The sequence below is a fragment of the Harpia harpyja genome, chromosome 7, assembly GCF_026419915.1.
Source record: "Harpia harpyja isolate bHarHar1 chromosome 7, bHarHar1 primary haplotype, whole genome shotgun sequence".
Taxonomy (NCBI): domain Eukaryota; kingdom Metazoa; phylum Chordata; class Aves; order Accipitriformes; family Accipitridae; genus Harpia; species Harpia harpyja.
The window spans coordinates 6,678,936-6,700,559 of NC_068946.1; the positions used below are offsets into that span (position 1 = coordinate 6,678,936).

At 44.6% G+C, this 21,624-nt stretch overlaps 1 protein-coding gene across 1 annotated transcript; it reads left to right on the forward strand.

Moving 5' to 3' along the window:
* The first annotated feature begins 3,109 nt into the window (after window positions 1-3,109).
* PLOD1 (procollagen-lysine,2-oxoglutarate 5-dioxygenase 1) lies at window positions 3,110-21,613 on the forward strand. The gene is made up of 19 exons (XM_052792850.1): window positions 3,110-3,381; window positions 7,918-8,009; window positions 8,504-8,640; window positions 9,880-10,043; window positions 10,549-10,661; window positions 12,374-12,437; window positions 13,574-13,671; window positions 14,005-14,106; window positions 14,222-14,353; window positions 14,496-14,617; window positions 15,314-15,418; window positions 15,865-15,990; window positions 16,814-16,955; window positions 17,491-17,604; window positions 17,882-17,947; window positions 18,298-18,402; window positions 18,808-18,954; window positions 19,268-19,393; window positions 19,669-21,613. The coding sequence occupies exons 1-19, from the start codon at window positions 3,300-3,302 to the stop codon at window positions 19,822-19,824; spliced, it is 2,193 nt and encodes a 730-aa protein (XP_052648810.1). The 5' UTR covers window positions 3,110-3,299; the 3' UTR covers window positions 19,825-21,613.
* The last annotated feature ends 11 nt before the right edge of the window (window positions 21,614-21,624 follow it).

Consider the following 21,624-nt stretch of genomic DNA (forward strand, 5'->3'; position numbering starts at 1 on the left):
CTTTGCGACAGCTCCGTCGCACCGCCCTCCCCTGAGGAGGTGCTTGGCGGGAAGCCACGGCCCGCCCACGGCTCCGGGCCTCCCCCCTGCCCGGCTCCGGGCCCCCGGCTCCGGCCCGCCGCTGCCCTTGCCCCGCTGCCGGCAGAGGGAGGGGCGGGACGCCCCCGGCGCCGTAGCGGCGGGTGTCAGCCAGCAGCTCCAGCCTTAGGTCAGCACACGGCTGAGGTTTGGTCTCTGCCGCCCGGGTGACCTCACCGAGGGGAAAAAAGGTCTGGAGCGGGCCTGGAGGAGTTTTCCGTAATTCCAGTGGCAGTTTACTCCTGTTATCGTAGCAGAGCCGAGTGCGGGAAAGCAAGTTATATTCTACCAAACTTTATGCCACCGTGTACTAAATAGAGGAGCAAATTTTGTGGCGTGACTTCGATGTGCACATCGTGCCACGGAAAGCTTTGTACTCCCGTGCGGCTCTCCAAAGACAGTAGCGAGCCATGCAGAAACACCGTGAGCTAAAATCAAGTGTGAAATTCCTGACCAGATAGAGCCAGTGAACCAGCTTAGTGAAGGGGAGCAGACGAGGCACTTCCTTAACTTCTTCCTGCAAACGAGCTGGTCGATTGGGCGGGGGGCACTGGAATCCGTAAAAACGGTGGGTGAGACCCTGTCCCTTGCACGTTTCAGTGGGGATGGTGTTTTCTCAGACGGTCTGGTGTGTTTTGAGGCTGCTTTAAAAGCAGAGCTCCGATCATTTCAGTTTTTAGGAAGTGGCTGCTTTGCTTGGAGCACGTGTTGCACGTACTCATTGGAACATCTGCATTGGCAGCTGCCTCTGTTTAAAAAGACAGGCAGCCAACTCCAGCCAGAGTGCACAAAGCAGTACAAACATAGAAACAGGAAAAAAAATACGCTTGCTGGGTTGGCATAGCTGCAAAATGCAAACAGAGCTGTCAAATATGGGCAGTCTGAGTACAGCAGTATAAACAACGATGCATTCATGATTTCTCGTGTGCAAAACCCCTTTCATTTTAGAATGGAGAGGTTTAACTTCATTAAAATGAGAAACTTGATATTTCTAAAATTCTAGATTGAGTCACAGATCTCAATCTGAGGTTTGAAGGTGAGGGGCTGAACACCTTTGCTGTGGCTCCAGGCTTAAAGTGTTGAGGCTGCTAAAGATTGATCAGGGGTTTTGTCCAGGCCTGTAAAGTACTGAAGAAATCTAACATCAATATCTGTTTTCTTTCTTTCTTTTTTTCTTTTTTCCTCTTTTTTTATTTAGTGAAACTGGCAGCTTTGCAAAAGGAAGTTTCCTGAAATCACCGTTTAGGGAGAACTAGTATTTCCTTGGATTGTTGCCTGTAGTACATCATTTGAGCATGAGGACTATTCTGTTTGCCTGGTAATTATGAGGGAATTCCTGCTTCGGGGAGAGGGAATGGAAACAAAAGTGCTTTGAACACACTCAAGAATATTCTCAGTGAACAAACAAATAGTAATGGTAGTTTTTTGGGAGGATGCTATTATGAAGCATGGAGAACATTAGTTAGCTACAGTGTGGCCCTTCTAACGTGCTTATTTTTTTCTCCTCTGAGATCATACCTTCTTGGTTTTATTTTGAAAATCTGAATCCTATAATATCGGTGATTTCTGTTAATTTAAAGAGGTGGTTTACTGACAGAAAGCGGCAGACTTGGGCCTCAGAATTTTACACAGCCAATTTTTTTATTAATACTGAACTCTGCAATGAGGGAGGCTTCTGTATTATCCTAATGCCTTTATGATGCCCTGTATGTTTGCAGCCGTGTATTCCATAGCCCCGGTCCAGCTGAGCAAAACATACTGCATTGAGGCATTGCATTTCTTTGTTATCTCAATGTACGTGCCACACCATCGCTCAGCACACATCCTTCGCTTTTTATGCCTCTGCCAAACCACTCAGTACTGCTCCTTTCTCCCAGACACCTTACCTTCCTATTGTAACGTGTGCTCCATGGGCCAAGCTCAGGAGTGGCTGAGGACTCAGTGCCTCTTTCAGTGATGGCTTCAGTAGTATACTGCAAGGTTTCTTTCCATCTACTTCATGTCTTACAGAACAGCACATAACATTTATACAGCCTCTGTCATTCTGTGAGTTCTTTGCAGACAATTAAATTTTATTGTTCACACCTTACAAGAGAGAAAATAAGTAGTCTCTTCATGTTGCTTTCAGTAATGGAAGGAAAGTTGGGTTTAATTATATACAGTGCCTAAGAAAATGGCACTGTGCTTCTAGGTATTTGCTTCAGTAGTAACAATGTGTCGCTCAGGGCCTCAGGTAAGGTATGTGTCAGTGGTAGCTCCTCACCCGGTGTTCTGCAGGCTCAAAAGGGTTTCCCTGCATCTAAGTCTTACATTCACTGCAGTATAAAAGTGACCCTAAACCCTTTTTTTTTTTTTAAAGTGTAATTTTATAAGACAGGTTTATTTTGCCCGTTCTCAAAGTTAGGCAGAATAAACTAGAAGATGCATGGGTAAGTCATCAGGGCTAGAGCAAGAAAAACCAGAGCAAGAAAAGAGATAAATGTAAGACTTAAAGGCATATATATGGCCAGAGAAAAACAGTTAGTATAGGAAGCAAGACTGCAGCAGATTTTGTGTTTGCTAAGGAAATACATGAGGTGAAATGACAGGTGGGAAGAAGGTATTTAATAAGGGCTTCCAGTTTCCAGAGCTGTGCATAATCCCTGTCTGTTTTGCTTTTTTCACACTTAATGACTGTGTCAACCAGATGCAGCGCAGCACTAACTGAAGCTGGCCAGAAAGTGAGCCCCCTCCTCCTACACGTTTGCTTAACCCACGTTTCTTCCTCTGCAGATCCATTGCCCGGTGTCCCACGGCTGTGCTGTAACGGCCCCCCGGCAGCAAGCCTTGCTGGACCCCGCACCCCAGGTAAAGTTGCTGCAGCTCCGGGATCAACCCCCACCGGCTTCGCGTCCCTGCCAAAGCCAGATGTTCCCTTGCTTTGCACAAGCCTCGGCCCCAGAGCTTCCTGCTCCCTCTCCCAGATCGGCCCCAGCTGCCTCCCCGCCTCTTGCGGGGGCCGGGGCGGCCCGGGAGGAGGAGCCGCCGCCTCCCCGCTTCCTCCGCCGGTCCCTGCCGGGCGGGTCTGGTGCGTGGCACAGGCTCCGGCAGCTCCGGAGCTTTCTAGAGCCGCCGTCCGCCGGGTCCCTGCGGAGCGGAGCGGTGCCCGGGTCCGTCCCGCAGGCAGCGGTCCCGGTCGGTATCGGCTCCCGGACCGGGATCCGGGCGGGGAAGTCGCCTCCATGGTGCCTCCGGCGGTGCTGCTGCCCTGGGTGGTGCTGGCGCTGCTCGGGGCGGAGGGCGGCGGTGCCTCCGAGCAGGAAGGTAAGGGGGGGTCTGCTGCGGGGCAGAGGGTGGGGACCGGCAGCACGGGGAGCTGGTGGCCAGGCCGATGGACGGGCACGTCCGCGGTCGGTGCCACCACTGTCCTTAGCGCCCCGGTCCAGCTCAGAGGCATTGCCCGACCCGAGAGTAGTGCCCGCTGCAGAGCCCGAGCCCCTGGGCGGCATCTAGCGCCTGCTGCCGAGTTCTGAGGCAGTGCACAGGCCGGCGTGGGTGTCCTCTGCACATGCTTCTTGGGCGCCTCAGTTACCAGACAGGCGCTCACAGCTCTGAGTTGTGTGAGACGAGCCTTGGACACCATTTCATCCCAATAAAGTGCTCGCAGTCCCTTGGGTAGCGTCCCACCTGGGTCAGCCCTTCCTGGTTTTGAACTGACACGGTTCAAGAATTAGTTAACAGGCAGCATTTGATCCCAGAGTGGCCACACTGTGACCCGAGATCCGGGATGCTCCTGAAATAACATCAGTCTAGCCCCACATAAACAGTTGGTGGATGCTCTGAAGAGTAGTTGGTAGAACAGTGGAGGATTAGGGCAGCCAGAGTGTCAGCCAGGCTGACAAAGAGGTTCACACACTGTCATTTTGCCAAGAAGTTTGGATAATTATCTCTCTCTTCATTAGAGAAGTGGCAATTAAGAGGAGATTTCGTCTTCTTACTTAGAATATTTCCCTTCACAATATGTGATTCTCGTATAATTACCTTTACTATATATATTACTTAATAATAATACAGCTAATGTGTATCCATGGGAGTGTTGGGAGTTCTTTAGCTGTAGTGGCATAACTAAAGCAAAATCTTTTCAGCATTTAGGATAACTATTAGACAAATACAAGTAAGAAATTAACTTCTGTGCTACCCTGTCTTCCTTACACCCCCCAAATCTTCCATGTTTTTAGTAAGGTTTTTGAGTGTACTAGAGATATAAAATTGAGTGCTAGGGAAAGAGAACAAGGTATGTTGGTTAGGAAGAGGGATTTGGAATTAACTGCTTTCTGAACACATCACTTCTGGCATGGCTCGAAGAAAAAATGCCTTACCTTTTCTGTGCCTCAGCTTCCCCAGAGTAATATGAGAATGATACCTACCTTCTCTCTTCTATGTTCTTTTACATCCCTGCAAAAGCTCTAAGCATAGTTATTTGTAGTTAATGGAATCTTTAAAAAAAACTTTCATAAATGTAGATTTAATACAGAGATTATATTATCCACTATTAAATTGGGCACTGATTTTCTCTATTTGATCCCTGTATTAATGTTATTTTCTTGGACACTATCTTAACAGGAAGCAGCACAGTAAGATTTCCCAAAGCACAGCCTGGGGATAAATTCATTCCTTGTCCTAAAATGCAGCTGCAGCTGTGTTTTCCCTGTAGAGTCAGAGTGGAAGTAAATAACTCTAAAATTTTTTGTGACTGAACTCATCTTGTCACTGACTTTTACTGTTTGTACCCAGTCATTTCACTGTAATGTTGATATCAGAGTCCCCGTTCAGTGCTTTGTCCCTACAGGATCCTTTCCACCTATAGTGCTCAAAAACCCTCACAAAAGTGGTACATGTCCTCTATTATAATTTTACAGATGGAAAAACAGAGGGATAGCAAGATTGACTCCATGTTCCATAGCAGAGCTAGCAGTACAGTCCAGCTCCCCTGGTTCCTACTCCAGTGCTTGCTTCGTTAACCACGGTGTGTTTGTATTTTGCAGCCATACCATTATTAAATGTATTTATACGATTTCTAATTGTCAGCATGGCCCAAGGAGTCTCTGGGCCCAGGAGGCCCAGCTTAATGGAATAGGCTACCCTTTCTACATAGGAAAAGTAACTGTGACATGAAAGTAGGGAAGCATAAATCTGCTTTTGGAGGTTTAAAATGCTGCCTGTGATACTGAAATTAAAAGGGTTTACTGCTCTGTCTCTGGAAATACCTATCAGCTGCACCAGTGTTCAGCAAAATCTTCGAGAAAGAGAAGAAAGGGTTAAAGGAGAAGGAGCGGAGGCAACATAGCTCAGCACAAGCTTCTAGTACTGGACTGAAGGAATGTCTCTTGGGATGGAAAGCTCTCGCTGCTGCAGAGATTTCTCCAAACAGAAACTGAGCTTAATGTCTCTCACAGTCTTACCCCCACAGACCAGTAATGAGAGGGGAATCTGTAACTTGGAATTCTGCTGGGGAGGATAATTGTGCTGGCTTTTCCATGCTCCAGTGAGTTTGCACGGTGAAACCTTTTCTGTCTTAGAAATAGGACACCGCTTCCTGTTCATCCATGTGAGCCTTTAGCTCTCGCATCTTGTCCAGCAAACTTCTGGCACTCGTATCATAAACAGTTTGTTGCTTTCTTGGGGTGACGGCATGAAAATGAGTTAGTGATTTATTTAATGTGAGATGCCCTGAGAATTCAAGCTAAAATAATTGCACAGCAGTCAGGCTCTTTTCTTTCTTTCCTTCTTTTACCGTTAGCATATGCTTTCTCCTTTCCTTTCAGGTACTAGAATTTGATGTTTGTCTTTACATTCCTCTCTGGCAAGCCCACGTTTGCCACCCTCTTCATTGACAGCATGATCTTCACCTTCTCAGAAACCATGAGCTCAAAGCTATCTAATAAAGCTGCCATGGTTTTCTGCATGCCATCGTATGGCTAGAAACCTTAATGGCTTTAACATATTCCCTGAGGAGATATCTATTTTACTCATTTGTTTGCACCCTCTGGCTGGACAGGACAAAAGGAACTGGAGCGTGCTGGAGGAGCTGGATTAGGAATGCACTTCATATGTCTAAAAATCTGCCTTTAAAAAGTGCACAAATGCAGGATTCATATTCTTTTATTCATCACTCCCTCTGCCTGTCTGTGTGAATGTGTAACAAAATACAATTAGAGCTGATCTTCTATTGCCTGTTCTCAATCTCTCCTCTCTTTTTATTCTGATGCAGGTAAAGGATTTTAGGAATTTCCTTGGGAACATCCTCTTTCTTCCTACCTTGGAGTCTTACACTTGTTTTTTTACTTTTGGTGCCTTTTGGACTCCAGCTCCTAGATCCTTCCTCTCTAAGATCAGACAGAGTATCAGTTTGGGTACACTAGTAAGATGCATCTGGTACATCCATTGAAAAAAATCATTGTTCCAAAAGAAGCCCGCTCAAGCCAAGAAAATGTGCTTTCAGTTTTTCCTGGTATTTTCTGATGTTAAAATCGGATGGCCAGGGTTCGCATTTAAGCACTGTTGCCAGAGCCTATACAAATTCCTACTTAAGCAAAAGTGTTAGGATGAAGTATAGCGTTTAATCATTACAATGAAGAAACCAGAGCTTCTGCATAAAAATCATATTCCAGTGGTACTATAGAGAAATTTCTGAAAGAGACCTTCAGGATTTAGCTTTGTTATTTTTAAGGGACTGGAAATGAAGAGCAAGTTTGGGAGGAGAATGTAAATGAAAGTTATGGCAGAATTAAATTCACATTGTGTATGTATGAAAAAATCTGGAAAACACCTCAGGAATGCAGTACAAAATTGGAGCAGCCATGGAGAGGGAATAATAACATTCAGCCTAATTTTGGTCTTCCCTACACCCAGTCAATGCTGAGTGACAAAAAAGCAACTCTGTGGGGAACAGGAAGCCAATTGCACTAAATGGCTGACTTCCAAATGGGCATTTTGTAGTAGTTCTATTTTTTATCTTCAAGTTTAATTTTCTTCACACTCTATGTGAGAGAAGAGAATTGTAGCTTTCAATAGCAGGGCAAAAAAATCACTTAACACAATATATTTTCTTTTTCTAGCTCATAACTCAGGCAATGAAATTGTATCTTTACATATCTCTCATTTTATACCCAGGACCGAGTTCTAATCTCTGCTGCAAAGGAAGTCTTGCTTTGCTGCAATTAGTTTTGGGTTCTTCAGTCAAACACTGAAATTTGTTGTTCTGTCCCCTGTGATAGTTCCTCCAGTAAAACACGCTTTCTTTTTTTCCCTCTACGAATCTTTGATGAGTTGGTGCCAAGAAAATCCAGGCAGCAAATAAGTAGGATTTGAAGCTGGTTTTCTTCCTGAGGTTGAAGCTTTGTGGGCAGTGAGAACACCTATAGTGCTTAACATTGTACAGTGTAGAGATAATTGAGTGAGGTGTAAGCAAGCTGTTTTCTTCTCAGCACGATATGGTAGCTCCACAGCTAGACTACCTCCCTTGCCTGATTTAAAATGAACCTGGACATTTTTCAATGTCATATAGAACAGACCTAACCTGTGTCTGTGAACAGCAGTGACTGTTTGCACAAAAGTTGGGACTCCTGGATTCTATTGCTGGATTCATGACCAACTTAAAGAATGTACTGGGAAAGTAACTTTGCTTCTCAGTGGTTGGATTTTGACTTCCCTTTGTCAAATCTGTCAAGTACCTTTAAGACTATTGATCTCTACCTTGGCTCAGTATCTGATAGTAAAGCCTCTTCGTTAGGTGTGGAACAGCTGGTTGTGAAAACAATGCAAGTTGAGTGTGTCTCTTGTGCTTTCTCCTGTATGCAGAAAACCTGCTGGTTCTTACTGTTGCCACCAAGCAGACTGAGGGATTCCAACGCTTTAGAAGATCAGCCCAGTTCTTCAACTACAAAGTCCAGGTGATGGCTAGCAGCCTCAGTGGTGGTTGGTCAAAGGGAATTTTGAACTGTGGAATGGGTAAGATTTGGCCACAAAGTGATTAAATAAAAGCTTAAGAGGGGACATACCTACTCAGCTGGCTGAAAAATCTTGTGACCGGGGCATTTCTGAAGCAGTGTCTTATTCCTTCCTGAGTGTTGGCTTGAGGTGAGATCCATAAGTCCTGCTCAAGGGAGCCCCATGGCACCTTTCCTTCGCAATGCCAAAACACACAGTACAGAGTGTGCTCCTGTCCCTGTTGCTGAGAGTTACTGTGGTACATGTTACTCTGTCCATCCCAGAGAATGCTTCAAAGGCTGGCATACCTAGTCCATCTGTCCTGATGCTGGTTTTTTCTGTTGTGATTTGCACTGGGAGTTATCAGGTCTAGCAAGGTTGTGGGTTCTGGTCCTTTCCTGTGAGTCTTGCTGGGAAAGTGACCTGTTCAGTAGACCCTGTGCCTGTTGTTCTTTAGGTGCTGGGGCTGGATGAGGAATGGCAGGGTGGAGATGACAAGAAGCCAGCAGGAGGTGGGCAGAAGGTCCGTCTCTTGAAATCAGCTTTGAAGCAGTATGCGGATAAGGAAGACCTGATCATCCTTTTTGTAGAAAGGTAACGGGTTGGAAAGTATTTGCCGTGAACTGAATCATAAGGCTGTTTGGACAGGTTCTTACTAAGAAGAAATTAACTGTGAAGTAAATTGCTTTTGGAAGGTGTATCCAGACGTCCATTTTTTTTCCCCCTGAATTCTCTGCAGTTGCCTAAGAGTTGCTTAGAGCTGCGTCTGTGGCAGCTGGGGAGGTCTGATCAGAATACAGAATACCAACTCTTGCGTAAAGTTGATAGTGTTGTACCTGTATCTGCCAGGGTGGAATTTGGCTGCCTCTATCTGCAGAGAATGAGCAGACAATTTCTGTGGATCTAGGCAGGCCTTTCTTACCAGAACTATTTGTTTTATAAGGTGAGGCAGGCTGCAACACAATCCTGAGAGCCAAGAATTAATCTGCCAGAGAAATGTGAAGAGGGAAAAGGACGGTTTGGAGTCTCATTGTCTTTTCATATGCTCAGCAACAGGCAGGTCTGGGATCCCTGTATCTGTCTCTGGCTCCCATGGCAGGGAGATCATCTTTTGCAGCTCTGAGTGTCTACGTGTGTTTAGAGAAGTCGGGAATGATTAATCTCTGGAATGAGCAACTTTTTCACTCACTAAAATGAGTTTGAAGTATGCAAATCCTCTTGCAGAAAATGCAAGTCTCATTCTGGGAGTGTCGCCTGGGAATTAGTCAGTTCTACCCAGTACTGAAGAGACGGCGGCTGGAGTGCAGCATCCAGTGACTAGTGTCCAGTATAGGTTCCTCCTGAAGATTTGCAGGGAGCTCAGTGGAGAGTTGCAGCATGCCAAAATATGTAAAAAGCATGACCTATGGGTTTGTTTAATCTAGAAAGGAATGGCAGCGTAATTTTTCCTCCAATAAGTTAAAAATTGTTACAGTGAGAGCACCAGGGGTTCACAGTTCTAAATGGGGGCAAAGCAAGAAGAGATCAGCTTGTTTTGCAGCTTGGAAGGTTTGTTTTTATCATCAGTGAAAACTTTGTAAAAGTTATATGAAAGAATGGGCGTAAGTTGCCCCAAGCCACTGTGGAATCTTCTGCAGTGGAAAGTAACATTTTCCACCCTGTGAATAAGATTGGACTTTAATTAGCTATAATTGTGACAAAAAATGTAATACTGTGAAGCAGAACTAAAAGAAAGGAATTCCTAAAGAATTAGCTGTTTCTAGAAACTTCACGCTGACATGTTTTTCTGACTCCATTCCTTTTTGTCCCTTTCTTGTCTGTCTTTTACTCTAGCTATGATGTACTCTTTGCTTCCGGCCCTGCAGAACTGCTGAAGAAGTTCAAACAAGCGAAGAGCAGGGTGGTCTTCTCAGCAGAGAACTACATCTATCCTGACAGAAAGTTGGAAGCCAAGTACCCTCAGGTGCGAGATGGAAAGCGCTTCCTGGGTTCTGGAGGTAAGATGCAGAACCTTCTTTCAGCTGAGAACCTCTCTCAGCTTTTTCCTCCTATTAAAAAGCCTTTGGAAAAAGTAGCAAGGGACCAGGTTTGGAAAGCATCTTTATAGAAGATGGTGCAAATCGAAGCGTTGTGCATAACTGGCCGGAATGGAAAGATGAACAATGCTCCTGTCTTTTACCTGCAGGAGGGGACATAGCTATGAATTGCCTGTAGAAGGATAGGAACCTGCTCCCTATTCCTTCTCCCTTTTCAGTGAGACTTGTCATTCAGGGTGTGGGTATCTGAGCTTTTCTGATGCTGAAGATTACAGGTTTGATCCTGGTGTCATTCCATGTTGGGAAGTGCGGTCTAGACATGCCTTTGCTGAAAGCTGGTGTATCTCTGCAGCAACACAGGGTGGACTGAGACTGTGTGTGAAAGAAGTGAGAGTGTGTGTATACAGGAGTATTTCCCTTTTTTGGTTGTCTGGGTTGAAACACCTCTTCATACTTATTCCCATAGGCTTCATAGGTTATGCTCCAAACCTGAAGAAGCTTGTGGAGGAGTGGAAAGGACAGGATGATGACAGTGACCAGCTCTTCTATACGAATGTCTTCTTGGATCCAGAAAAAAGAGTAGGTGTAGCTAGATTTTGGGATTAGGAGGAGTCATCTGAGAAGCATCGCTGTTAATCCTCTGTGCAGTATCCCTGTTGACAGTAAAAGAAGTTAATCACATACATATTGACTCTTAATTACTGCTCTGGCATCCTTACATGGAAAAGGCCAGTAGTATGTATAGTTACCCATTTCCGTTCTGAAAATTTGCATTCTAGCCACTACCCCTTTGTTCAGTTATTAGCGTTTTTTATCTTTAAGCTTAAAATGTGAATGGGAAGATAGGTGTCTTAAAACAAGTCTGGAAACTGATACCAGTATCTGTATGAGCTGATGTTTAAAGCTATTGAGTGTGGCAGAACTAACCAGCCTCCTTACAGGGGATGTGAAACCCAGACTTTAAGCATGTATCTTCCCTGCAGAGTACAGTGCTGACTTACAGATATCCAACCTAGCACTAAAGTACATTTTAAGTACAGGGGCAGATGAGGCCCGAGCAGGTTTGAGGTGATAAAAGGGACAAAGGTTCACAGCCTTTTAGCCACTCTTGTGCCACAGGATAGGGACTGTAGACATCACAGTGGGTAGCCCTGCTGGAACAAAGAGGCTGCCACTGCCTTCAGCAAACACTTCCAGATCCTGGCCGACAGAATCTGCGTCAGCCTCTGTAGCATGCCACGTAACATCATACAGAAGCCTGGAATGGACCCTGGAAGCATCATTGCCATTCCAGCACCGTGTGGTGCACTGGCTGAATCATCCAGCCCACAGGGTGATTCTGCTTCTGTTGTCCCTGCCCAGTTCTGCATTACACAGTGCAGTCTGTCCCTGAGGGACACCACAAATGCATGGGAGCTAAGAAGTCAAACTGTAACAGTAAAGTCAAGAGGAAACATTAGCTGTAGGAAACTGCTTTCAGACTGATTAGAGAAGGAGTTGCACTTTTTTACCAGCAGGACTGGTAAAAAATTCAGAACAGCTGCACTTTTTTACTTCCCCAAATCTGATTATGGCCTGTGATATTTTGACATGACCAGTTCTTTTAATGTTCTCATCTGCAGTTCTGGCCCTGTGCCACACAAAGGCTGAGTAATTCCACTGACTTGGCATTCAGACAGTGGATGTTAGCACCCTGCTGTCCTTTCCAGTAATCAATCTTAATAGATGCCTGGAGGGACACTGAACTCTGTTAAGTCAGAGCTGGATTTTAGTCTGACAAAAACCCAGTCAGAGTGTGGCTTGCAGCAGGGGATAAAAACAAAGATTGCACAAGCTGGCCTTGCACCTTTACTGTGTTCTGGTTTGACACCAGTATCTGGGACAACACTTGGGATAACACTTGTCCTGTGGATAGATGGCAAGAAACCGTCGTCACAGCAGATGTTTTTGCTATCTCGGCATTCCTGCATGTTATACATGGGTTTTATATGACTGTGCCGCAAGTGTACTTCATTAATATGCTGCGTATTATTATTGGCATACCCACAGCAGTTTTAAAATGTTTATTTGCATGGTTTTGCCTAATACAATATGTTTAAATTGTTTTTAAAAATGGCGAGTTGTCCCAGATTCAAGTGAAAATGAGGGTTAGCTGGGAGTGGTTTAGATTTCAGAGCTTGGAGAGTATGGAAATGATTATAAGAATGTGATACATCTTCGCTCAGCATAGGGTCTCTCACATGTAAAGAACTTGTGTTCTAATTAAGGTTATTTATCTCATTCTTTTAAAGGAAAGTATCAACATCAGTCTAGACCAAAGAAGCCGGATCTTCCAAAACCTAAATGGAGCATTAGGTGAGATGGAAGAAGGAAGCTCGTTTCTCCTTGGAATGCAACTGCATGTTGACACCAGAAATAAAGTTGTGGCTGAGGGGATTAAATTTCAGAAATTCCTGTCCCTGCAGAATAAGCTTCAGTAAAAAGCCTCTGCCAGAGTTCTGAGCTTTATTTGCAATTCCACTGCGACCAGCTAGGTTCTCATTGCAATCCCCTCTTCACTTGGGGGAATGCAGGTCAGGTTTTCCATCTTACACCTCCTTGCCACTTTGATCTCCAAGCATGTTGGATTGCATTAGCCTTGGGGATTGAAACTGGGAGGGACTTTCAGTGCAAGTAGTAACACACCACCCTGCCTAGGGCTTGTCTGTCTTTCCGCTTCAGAACTGTGTCTGGAATGCCATAGAAGGTGAGATACAGCCAGATACTGCCTGTGAGCACTCACTGACCGTACCAGGCTTCTGATCTGACCTGCTGATTGATTGATTTTGCTAGTCCTGGCAAAAGTGATTCACTTACTCTCCTGACACTACTGCCTAATGTTTTCAGTTTATAGTCTTGCACTACTCCATCTTTATTCCAGCCAGGTAAAAAATTATAATGGCAGTGTAGTTTTTGGCTCTTGTGCTCGTTATAACAATGATAGACTGGAGCTTGGATCTGTACTAGTCTGTTTTCCAAAGGATTTTGTGTGGTTGTGTTGAGGAGACATCTTGGATGATCTCTGCCAGGAGGGTGGACTTTTGTCAGGGGTGAAAAAGAGAGGCAGCAGGTGCATAGAATGCTTAGGTGAGAAGGGTGTGAGTCTTCCCTGGCCATCAGTAGCTGTTCCTCACTGCACAATTTGTCAATGCCAGTTTTGAAAGACTGTTTCAGTGTGGCTTCTGCCAGTTCCTAGTAGAAGGCATATTTGTCAGCCCAGCAAGCTGCATTCTTTGTCCGACTTTCCAGCCATCCTCCTGTTACCTCACAGGATCATTCTGAACAGTTTTTCACCTTTTCAGATGTGGTCTGTAGCCCTTAAACTACTTGTGCATGGTTATCTGTGTCCATGCTTTCATCTTTCAGCAGTTGTTCAGTAGAAATGAGGCATGGTGCTGCTAATTATCAATAAAAGCCCTCCTGTGATAACATGATGGCAATGTCATTTCCAGATGAGGTAGTTCTGAAGTTTGAAAACTCACGAGTGAGAGCAAGAAACTTGTTATATGACACTCTGCCTGTGGTGATTCATGGAAATGGACCCACCAAGGTAAGTGGGTGTCCTGAGAGAAAGATTTGGTATGTATTTGTTGCAAAGTGACCCTTTAGGCTCGAGTGTATCAAGTTACTGTCTTCCCATATATTGACTTTCCCTGTGTGCATTTATATTTGAGAAGCAATAAGTGGTCCAGGTCCATAGCAGCAAGATGGGTCTGGCTCAAAGATCAGCGTGTAATTGGACCCTCAGGCTGTCATGCTTTTCAGATTCTTTAGTCCAAGAAAGGTAAACGAAGTTCCGATGAAAGGTGATCTTACACTGGGGGTGGATGCAAAGAAACTCCCCTGCCCTGTAATGTGTAACATGGCAAATTGCCTTTTGCAGCTGCAGCTAAACTACCTGGGAAACTACATTCCTCAAATATGGACGTTTGAGACCGGCTGCACTGTATGTGATGAAGGTCTGCGAAGCCTCACAGGGTTCAAGGTAAGGCTGATGTCTGTTCAAAGCTCTCAAGACAAGTCTTGCAATTACTATGGGATCTTATGTGTCTGATGTGGTACATGAGCCACGACTTCTCTCCTCTTCTCACTGAATGTAGGATGAGGCATTGCCAATGATTCTGATTGGCATTTTCATCGAGCAGCCCACTCCATTCCTCTCCCAGTTTTTCTTGCGGCTTCGTAACCTTCATTACCCAAAGCAACGAATCCAGCTCTTTATTCACAACCATGTAAGTAAAGTTGTCCTGTGATGGTCTTGGCAAATGTGAGGAAAATGTTGCTCATCTGGTTTGGCGTTTTCAAGAACAGGAGGCTGAGCAGCCTGAGATGAGCCCATCTTACCTGTTTTTCTTTATTTTTCCTTTGGCATAGGAGCAACATCACTTGATGCAGGTGGACTTTTTTGTTAAAGAGCATGGCAAAGAATATCTCGCCGTCAAACTGATTGGACCAGATGATGAGGTGGAGAATGCTGAGGCGCGTAACTTGGGCATGTAAGTGAAGAGGCCATACATGATGGCTAGCAGAGTCAGCCTGTGTTCAAACTAAGGCAGTCCATTTTTTCTGAGGATCATCACTGTCAAGTGGATGCTTCTCTTCTTTCAGTTGCCCTTTTCTTTCAATTTTGCTAGCATTAAGTCCCCATGCCCATTATATATTGGAAAAAAAATCAGCTTCCATGCCAGCTCCCTTTCTCCAATTTCAGAAATGAAGTTCTCACTGGTCCTTTGCTCTGTTAGGATAGCCCGGTACCTCTCACCCTCATCAAGCAGTCTATATACCCAGTCATAGATCACAAAGAATTTGCACCTGTATCTCTGAAGAGGAGGAGTGTAGTAGTAAAACTAAGAGCTAGTGGCAGAGTATCTCCCTGTCTGTGATCAGGAGGTGTGAGTTTGATCTTAGGTCTGGATTTGGGCCAACTGCAAATGGGAACCTCTTCAGTTTGAGCTGAGGGTACAGTTTGCTAAATGCGATTTTGGCTGTGTGTCAGTGTCTGCTATTGGATACTGAATCTGATGTGCTTGTACTATGCTAGCCCTCCGAGTTGTGACATTAAACTGAACTTTTCCGAGCACCCAGAAGGCGGCCTTTAGACTACAAGGTGAAGGAATTCCTGGTGTTCTGTCCCTTGTCTTGCTCTGTTTTAGGAGGATTTTGGTGTGACTTTTCTTGTTCTCTGGCTATAGGGATTTGTGCAGAAAGGATCCTGACTGTGACTATTACTTCAGCCTGGATGCTGAGATAGTTCTGAAGAACACAGAGACTCTAAGAATCCTGATCGAACAGAACAAGTGAGTTCTTTGGTCTGAGCAATCCTTACTGGTCATCTTTCACACGAGGAATACAGTGAACTCTTTTATCACTGAGATGTATAAGGCACTAGGAGAACTGTGTCAGAGTTGGAATGTTAGACAAACACCTCCTATTTGGTCTTTTTTTACTGTAGTTGTAATCCCTGGATTTTAGGCAGTGGATGTGAATCATCCCTAGTTTTGTCTTTATATAGTCGCTAGAACAAATCAGATCCTAAGAGACATGCTGCAGGGTCCAGTTAGATAGGAGATTGTGACCATATTTGCCTTTCTTATGTGGAATTTTATTCCAGCAGTTAACAGAAGCAGCAACTCTGTGAGGGAGGGGGAATCTAACTCTTATGGTCCTGTGATTTGTAAATCTTTTCCTTTTCTTCCTGTGGTAGCATCCTGTCCTGCAATTCCTTTTTATTTTGTGCTCGCAGGCTGGTGATTGCCCCACTGGTAAGCCGCCATGAGAAGTTGTGGTCAAATTTCTGGGGAGCGCTGAGCCCTGATGGATACTATGCCCGCTCAGAAGATTATGTGGATATTGTTCAAAGGCGGAGGGTGTGAGTATGCAAACAGAGCTTCTTAATGATACAATCCCTCAAATGTAAAGCTTGCTGCAGCACATTATCATCAAACTAGCTAATGTCAAAGAACCAGAGCACAGCTGTCTTTGTGTACAGAAAAGGAAAAGAAGTCTGTACTCCTATTTGGAAGCTGCTCTATATTCTCCCCTGAGCAGAGATGATAACGTACTTTGGGCAGATTTTCTTATGATCAGAGTAAGGGTTTGAGGGTCCTGACTCCACTGAAACCACTTCATCTTACTCATGTCATGTTTTCCCACCTGTGGATTATAGTTAGTGTGATCCTTAAAATCCTGTAAAGTGCTGTTTAATCTTTATCAGATAGTCTTCATAAAATACCAGGTGATCCTTGAATGGAAGATTCACAAAATACAATTGTTGGTTCATTCATATTCTTGAGGGGCCCTCTTTTTTTTTAGGCCATTATGTGTGTGATAAATGCTGGAAATCAGCTTATGCACCTTTGGCTGGTTCAGGTTTTTTAAATCACTGGTAAAAAATATGTTGATCTCTCTGGGAAGAGATTCAAGCCATTAATTATGTCCCTAGCAAAAACACACAGTAGCAATTAATTGCTTTCACAGTGGACGAGCATTTGTGCAGCTTAAAAGCTCTGGACAATATAAGTGATTTTTTCTGGAATGACAATCCCTACTGGTATGGTTTCTCCCTACTGTTCTGAGTTGGCCCATTTAGGCAAGCCTGGCTGATACTGCAGTGCTGCCTGCCATTTCATCAAATCCAGCAGTTTCTGTCTTAGTGGTATTTCAAGTCTTACTCTTCTATCTCTGTGTTTCAGCGGGCTCTGGAACGTTCCCTACATCAGCAGCGTTTACATGGTTAAAGCCAAGGCTCTGCGATCAGAGCTTGATGAGGCAGATCTCTTCCACAGTGGCAAGCTGGATGCGGACATGGCTTTCTGCCACAACGTTCGGAATCAGGTCAGTCGAGGAGAGAGAGGCTGGCAGGGGAGAACTGCATGCCAGGGTGTAGGTGACAAGATTAAGTAGTTTCAAGGCATTCAGCTCTGCCAGGGCATGGGACAGGATGAACTGGCGTTATTCAATACTGTGTAGGCTTGGAACAGTGTGGGATTTCTATCTTGCTGTGAAACTGCACAGAGCCAGTGATCACTAAATGTGGATAACATTTTTGTTCTTGGGCCTATTCAGGGCTGTTCTAAATGGAATTGACAGGGTAGGAAGGAAGAACCTAATCTCACAGCAGCTGCTCTGCTCTGCTTCCAACCCTGGCTGACAAGAGGCACAGAATTACTGGCTCTGGCTATAACCTTTCAAAGTTCCTCATATCCAGCGTGGAAATTATACTGAAGGCCCACAGGAGACAGAACGAGTAAATGAACAGCTTGGGCAGAGCCGTCATCACTGGGGAACTGTCCAGTGCTTATATTTCATAGTGGCTCACAGAAGTGTGAGGCCTGGAAACAAAGCTTGATTGTTTCCCTCTGTCCTGCAGGGAGTCTTTATGTACCTGACAAATCGGCATCAGTTTGGACACATACTGTCCCTGGAGAATTATCAGACAACTCACCTGCACAATGACCTCTGGCAAATATTCAGCAATCCTGAGGTGAGATAACCTGCATGCACAGCAGGCTTAGCAGTGTGGCACGTGAAGATTTGATGACTAGCTTCACCAATAAGGAAGGTCCAGGCTTTGTAATAACGATGTCTCTCGGGTGGGATGAGGAGCATAGTCATAGAATTTAAAGAGAGGCTGTTTATGTGATGTGTAACATCTGGATCTTCAAAGCCTGTGAAATACTGCTGCACGAGTGTCTGGCCTTTCATTGCCTCTTTAACCAGGCCCCACAGAAATGACTGGTTTGCTTATCTTTTAACTGCAGGACTGGAGAGAAAAGTACATCCATGAAAACTACACAGCAGCTCTGAAAGGAAAATTGGTAGAAATGGTAAGGAAACATCGCTCTTATCCATCAGAATGGGAGATTAGCATCAGGACATGCTTGTATCATCACTATTGTCATTCTCAGGAATAAGCAGTTCAGCACAACCTTGTCTTTCAAATCCAGAGGAAACATGACCTTGAAAGTATTTGTAGAGCCAAATCATCCTTCCAGAAGTACATCTCCAGCTCTCTTAAGTGGAAGTGGGGCACATAAATCAGAAGACAATCTCTACCCTCAATATTTCAGTTACTTTCCACTTAAACTGACTCAATCTACAGTCAGTTTAGTCTTACTCCTTTTGCCTCAAGCACCTGTCCTTGTTCCTGCTATTCTCACCTGCCTACTCTCTGCAGCCCTGCCCAGATGTTTACTGGTTCCCCATATTCACTGACACTGCGTGTGATGAGCTGGTGGAAGAAATGGAACATTATGGCCAGTGGTCCACAGGTGACAACACGGTAAGAAAAAGCAGGAGCTTTTTGATTTCTGGGTCACACCATTATCCATGTGTAATTGGTGGCAGCAGGGCCTCCTGTAAGAAAGCGTTAGATCCCACAGTTAAACCAGGAAACTGGAGGCAGTACGATTTTGTTCCTGATTAACTCTGTGATTTTGCCCCTGTTTTTAATTGTGAAGTAATTTTTCTGAGTCCTCTTTACTGTCCTCTGAAGCTACGGTATTCAGCCCTTCTGATGGTAATATTGTTTACCTTAGGTTTTAATTATTGTTTGAAATGAGTTTTCCATCCTGGAAATTCTGATAAATAAACGTCATATTTATTTGTAGTTACCAGAAACGAGTGCTTTTCATTCCTGAAGTCCAAGGTTCCCATCCTTATGGGTATTTTCATGATTCTATTTCAGGACAGCAGAATACAAGGAGGATATGAGAACGTCCCAACTATTGACATACACATGAATCAAATTGGCTTTGAAAGGGAATGGTACAAGTTTCTTCTGGACTATATTGCACCCATCACAGAGAAACTGTACCCAGGATACTATACCAAGGTATGTATACCCTAGCATCAAAATTTGTGGTCAGCTCGGCACCTGCTCCAGTTGCAACTTTGTGAAAAGACTGCTAGAGTCCTCTAGCAATACGCATACTATTTCCCAATATGGAGAAACTGACCCTGGAGTATGACGTAAGTATATGCATCAGAAAATACGCAATTTCCCAATGACATTCTCCTGCCTTATTGTTGCCTTCCTCTCTTAGCAGTGGGATGCAATTTAAATATTACACCCTGCTCTGCAGCTCAGTAGCCATGGACTACTGTAGCCCTGTAACAGATGTGCACTTTGTTCTTCTCTCCTGCAGACTCAGTTTGAGCTAGCCTTTGTAGTTCGCTACAAACCTGACGAGCAGCCCTCTTTAATGCCCCATCATGATGCTTCCACCTTTACTATTAACATTGCTTTGAACCGAGTTGGAATAGACTATGAGGTAAGTGGTTGCGAGTGTGTCAAGAATGCAGTACAGCCTCTTGAGCAGTCCAGGCAGCTGAAAACCCTTTCCTTATCCATATCTGGCTTCTTCACACTAAGGTTTGCAACTAATGACTGGGCTAGGGTAGAAAGAAGATTTTTGAATGCATCAGAGCACAGGAGATTCCCCACGCACCTTCTCACGTTTTCAGAATGGCTGCCAGGAGAAGGCAGAGACCCTTTCCCTGAGGTGCTTTTAGCAAGCTGATGTGTCTCTTGTTTTGTTTCCATCAGGGAGGAGGCTGCCGGTTCCTGCGCTACAATTGCTCCATTCGAGCTCCACGGAAAGGGTGGACCCTTATGCATCCAGGACGCCTGACCCACTATCATGAAGGTCTTCCAACCACCAAAGGGACCCGTTATATTGCAGTGTCCTTTCTTGATCCCTAGAGCCATGCTTCACAGGAAGGACCTTTCCCTGGCCCTGCTCACTGCTGACTTTGAGTGGAAACAGGGAATGCTGCTGAGAGTTTGTAAGGCATTGATCAAAGCTATTCGGATATTGATTTTTAATGATATTTTAAGACTCCACTACTGGAAGATCTCCCTCTCTGATACTGCAGGTAATATCTAGGAATATTGCTGTAGAATCTGGAAGGAGATTTTGTGCCTTCATTTTTGATTCTGCTCCTCATCCTCTGTTTCTTGGAAATGCGATTTACTTGAACCTTCACCGATTGGTTGGCTTTACAAAAATGCTTTCTTGGACTGGAAATCCAGCTTTTTGGAGGCAAGTCACAAGCTCTTCTCCAAGTAGCTGGAAGCCCATTTTCATCCACAGGATATACGAGACTGGACGTTAGACAATAATTCCTGGATACTATTCCAAATACCAACCAATCAGGGAGCTGACTCCAGGAGTCATAACAGTTAAATGTCATACCAGATGAAACTCAGTAATAAGAGCCTGAAGATCATCTGATTCCTTACCTCTTTGCAGTCCTTGGAAGCATATCACAAAGTTCAAAGCAGCAGCAGTGGCAATATAGGTGCTTCCAGTTAGCTAAAGGAAGGTCCGCTAATGATACTTTACCTCTGGGATTAGACTGAAGAGATGAACGGTAGCCTCTCTATCTTCTATTACTGCAGCTAAAAGGAGCATGCATACCCAGACAAATTCAGACCATGTTGGTATGCCTAGATCAGCCAGGAGGGCTTCACTGCTGAATTGTCTCTGTTCTATCCCATGTTAAGATTGTCAAAAGCTCTAATCAATCTCTGGATAACAACCCAGAGGTCCCAGTGGTCTTTGGTGGCCTCCTGGTGGTTCTCAGAGATTGTTTTGATAATCTTCTTTGCATCTAATTTGAATGAGCCATCAAAGAGCTCTTCTCTGGTACTTAGGGGAAATCATTATTCAGTGTTTCTATTATTTGAGATTCCAAACCAAAACACTCCACTGCAGACACTTCTCTGCTGGGGTCAAGGCTGGTAGAAATGAGTGGTTGGAAAGTGCTGAGATTGTGGTGAACTGGTAGGTGTAAAAATCTGTCTAGACTAGACCCATGGTTAGAGAGGGAAGGGGGAGAAACCTTTTCTGCCGTTGCCTGTGAGATACCTACTCTGCTTATCAGACACCGTTGTGCTCTGGGTCTGCCAGACTAGTATGTTTCACAAGCAGTAAATTCACATCATGATTGTCCTTAGGAAAAAAAAAAATCTTCCTCTCAGTTCTCTGTGTTTCCAGGTTCTACTGTCTGTCAGGTGTAGAGCCCTGTCATCTAGGATGGGTCGTATTAATGCAGGCAGAATAGCTTTAGACATGTAAATTCTGGGAGGGAACTTTATACAGTTTGAATGGACCTGAGGAAGGCGACACAGACCTTTTTCCGCTGCTTTCCATGTGCTCTTTAGGTCTATTTCGAGGCTACGCACTCACGCGTGCCCAAGGGAGAAAAATTCGGGCAGGGACAATCAGTTTGAAAAGTTAAAACAGTAATAAATCTTGTTAGGTGAATTGCGGAACTGTTACCAAATGAAGGCATGTGATAGGCCAATCGTTGAGAAGATGTCCAAAGGGTGTATGTATTTATTCAGCAGGTTGTTTGTTTTTTTTTTTTTTCCACTTATTTTGTTGTGCCTTTCCCCTGCCCAGTTCGGTGATTGGAATTAACGAGGCGTCTGTCACACGCGACGTACCGTTTCAGCCAGGGGAACTCGCATTAAACCCTTACCCCACCGTGACGCCGT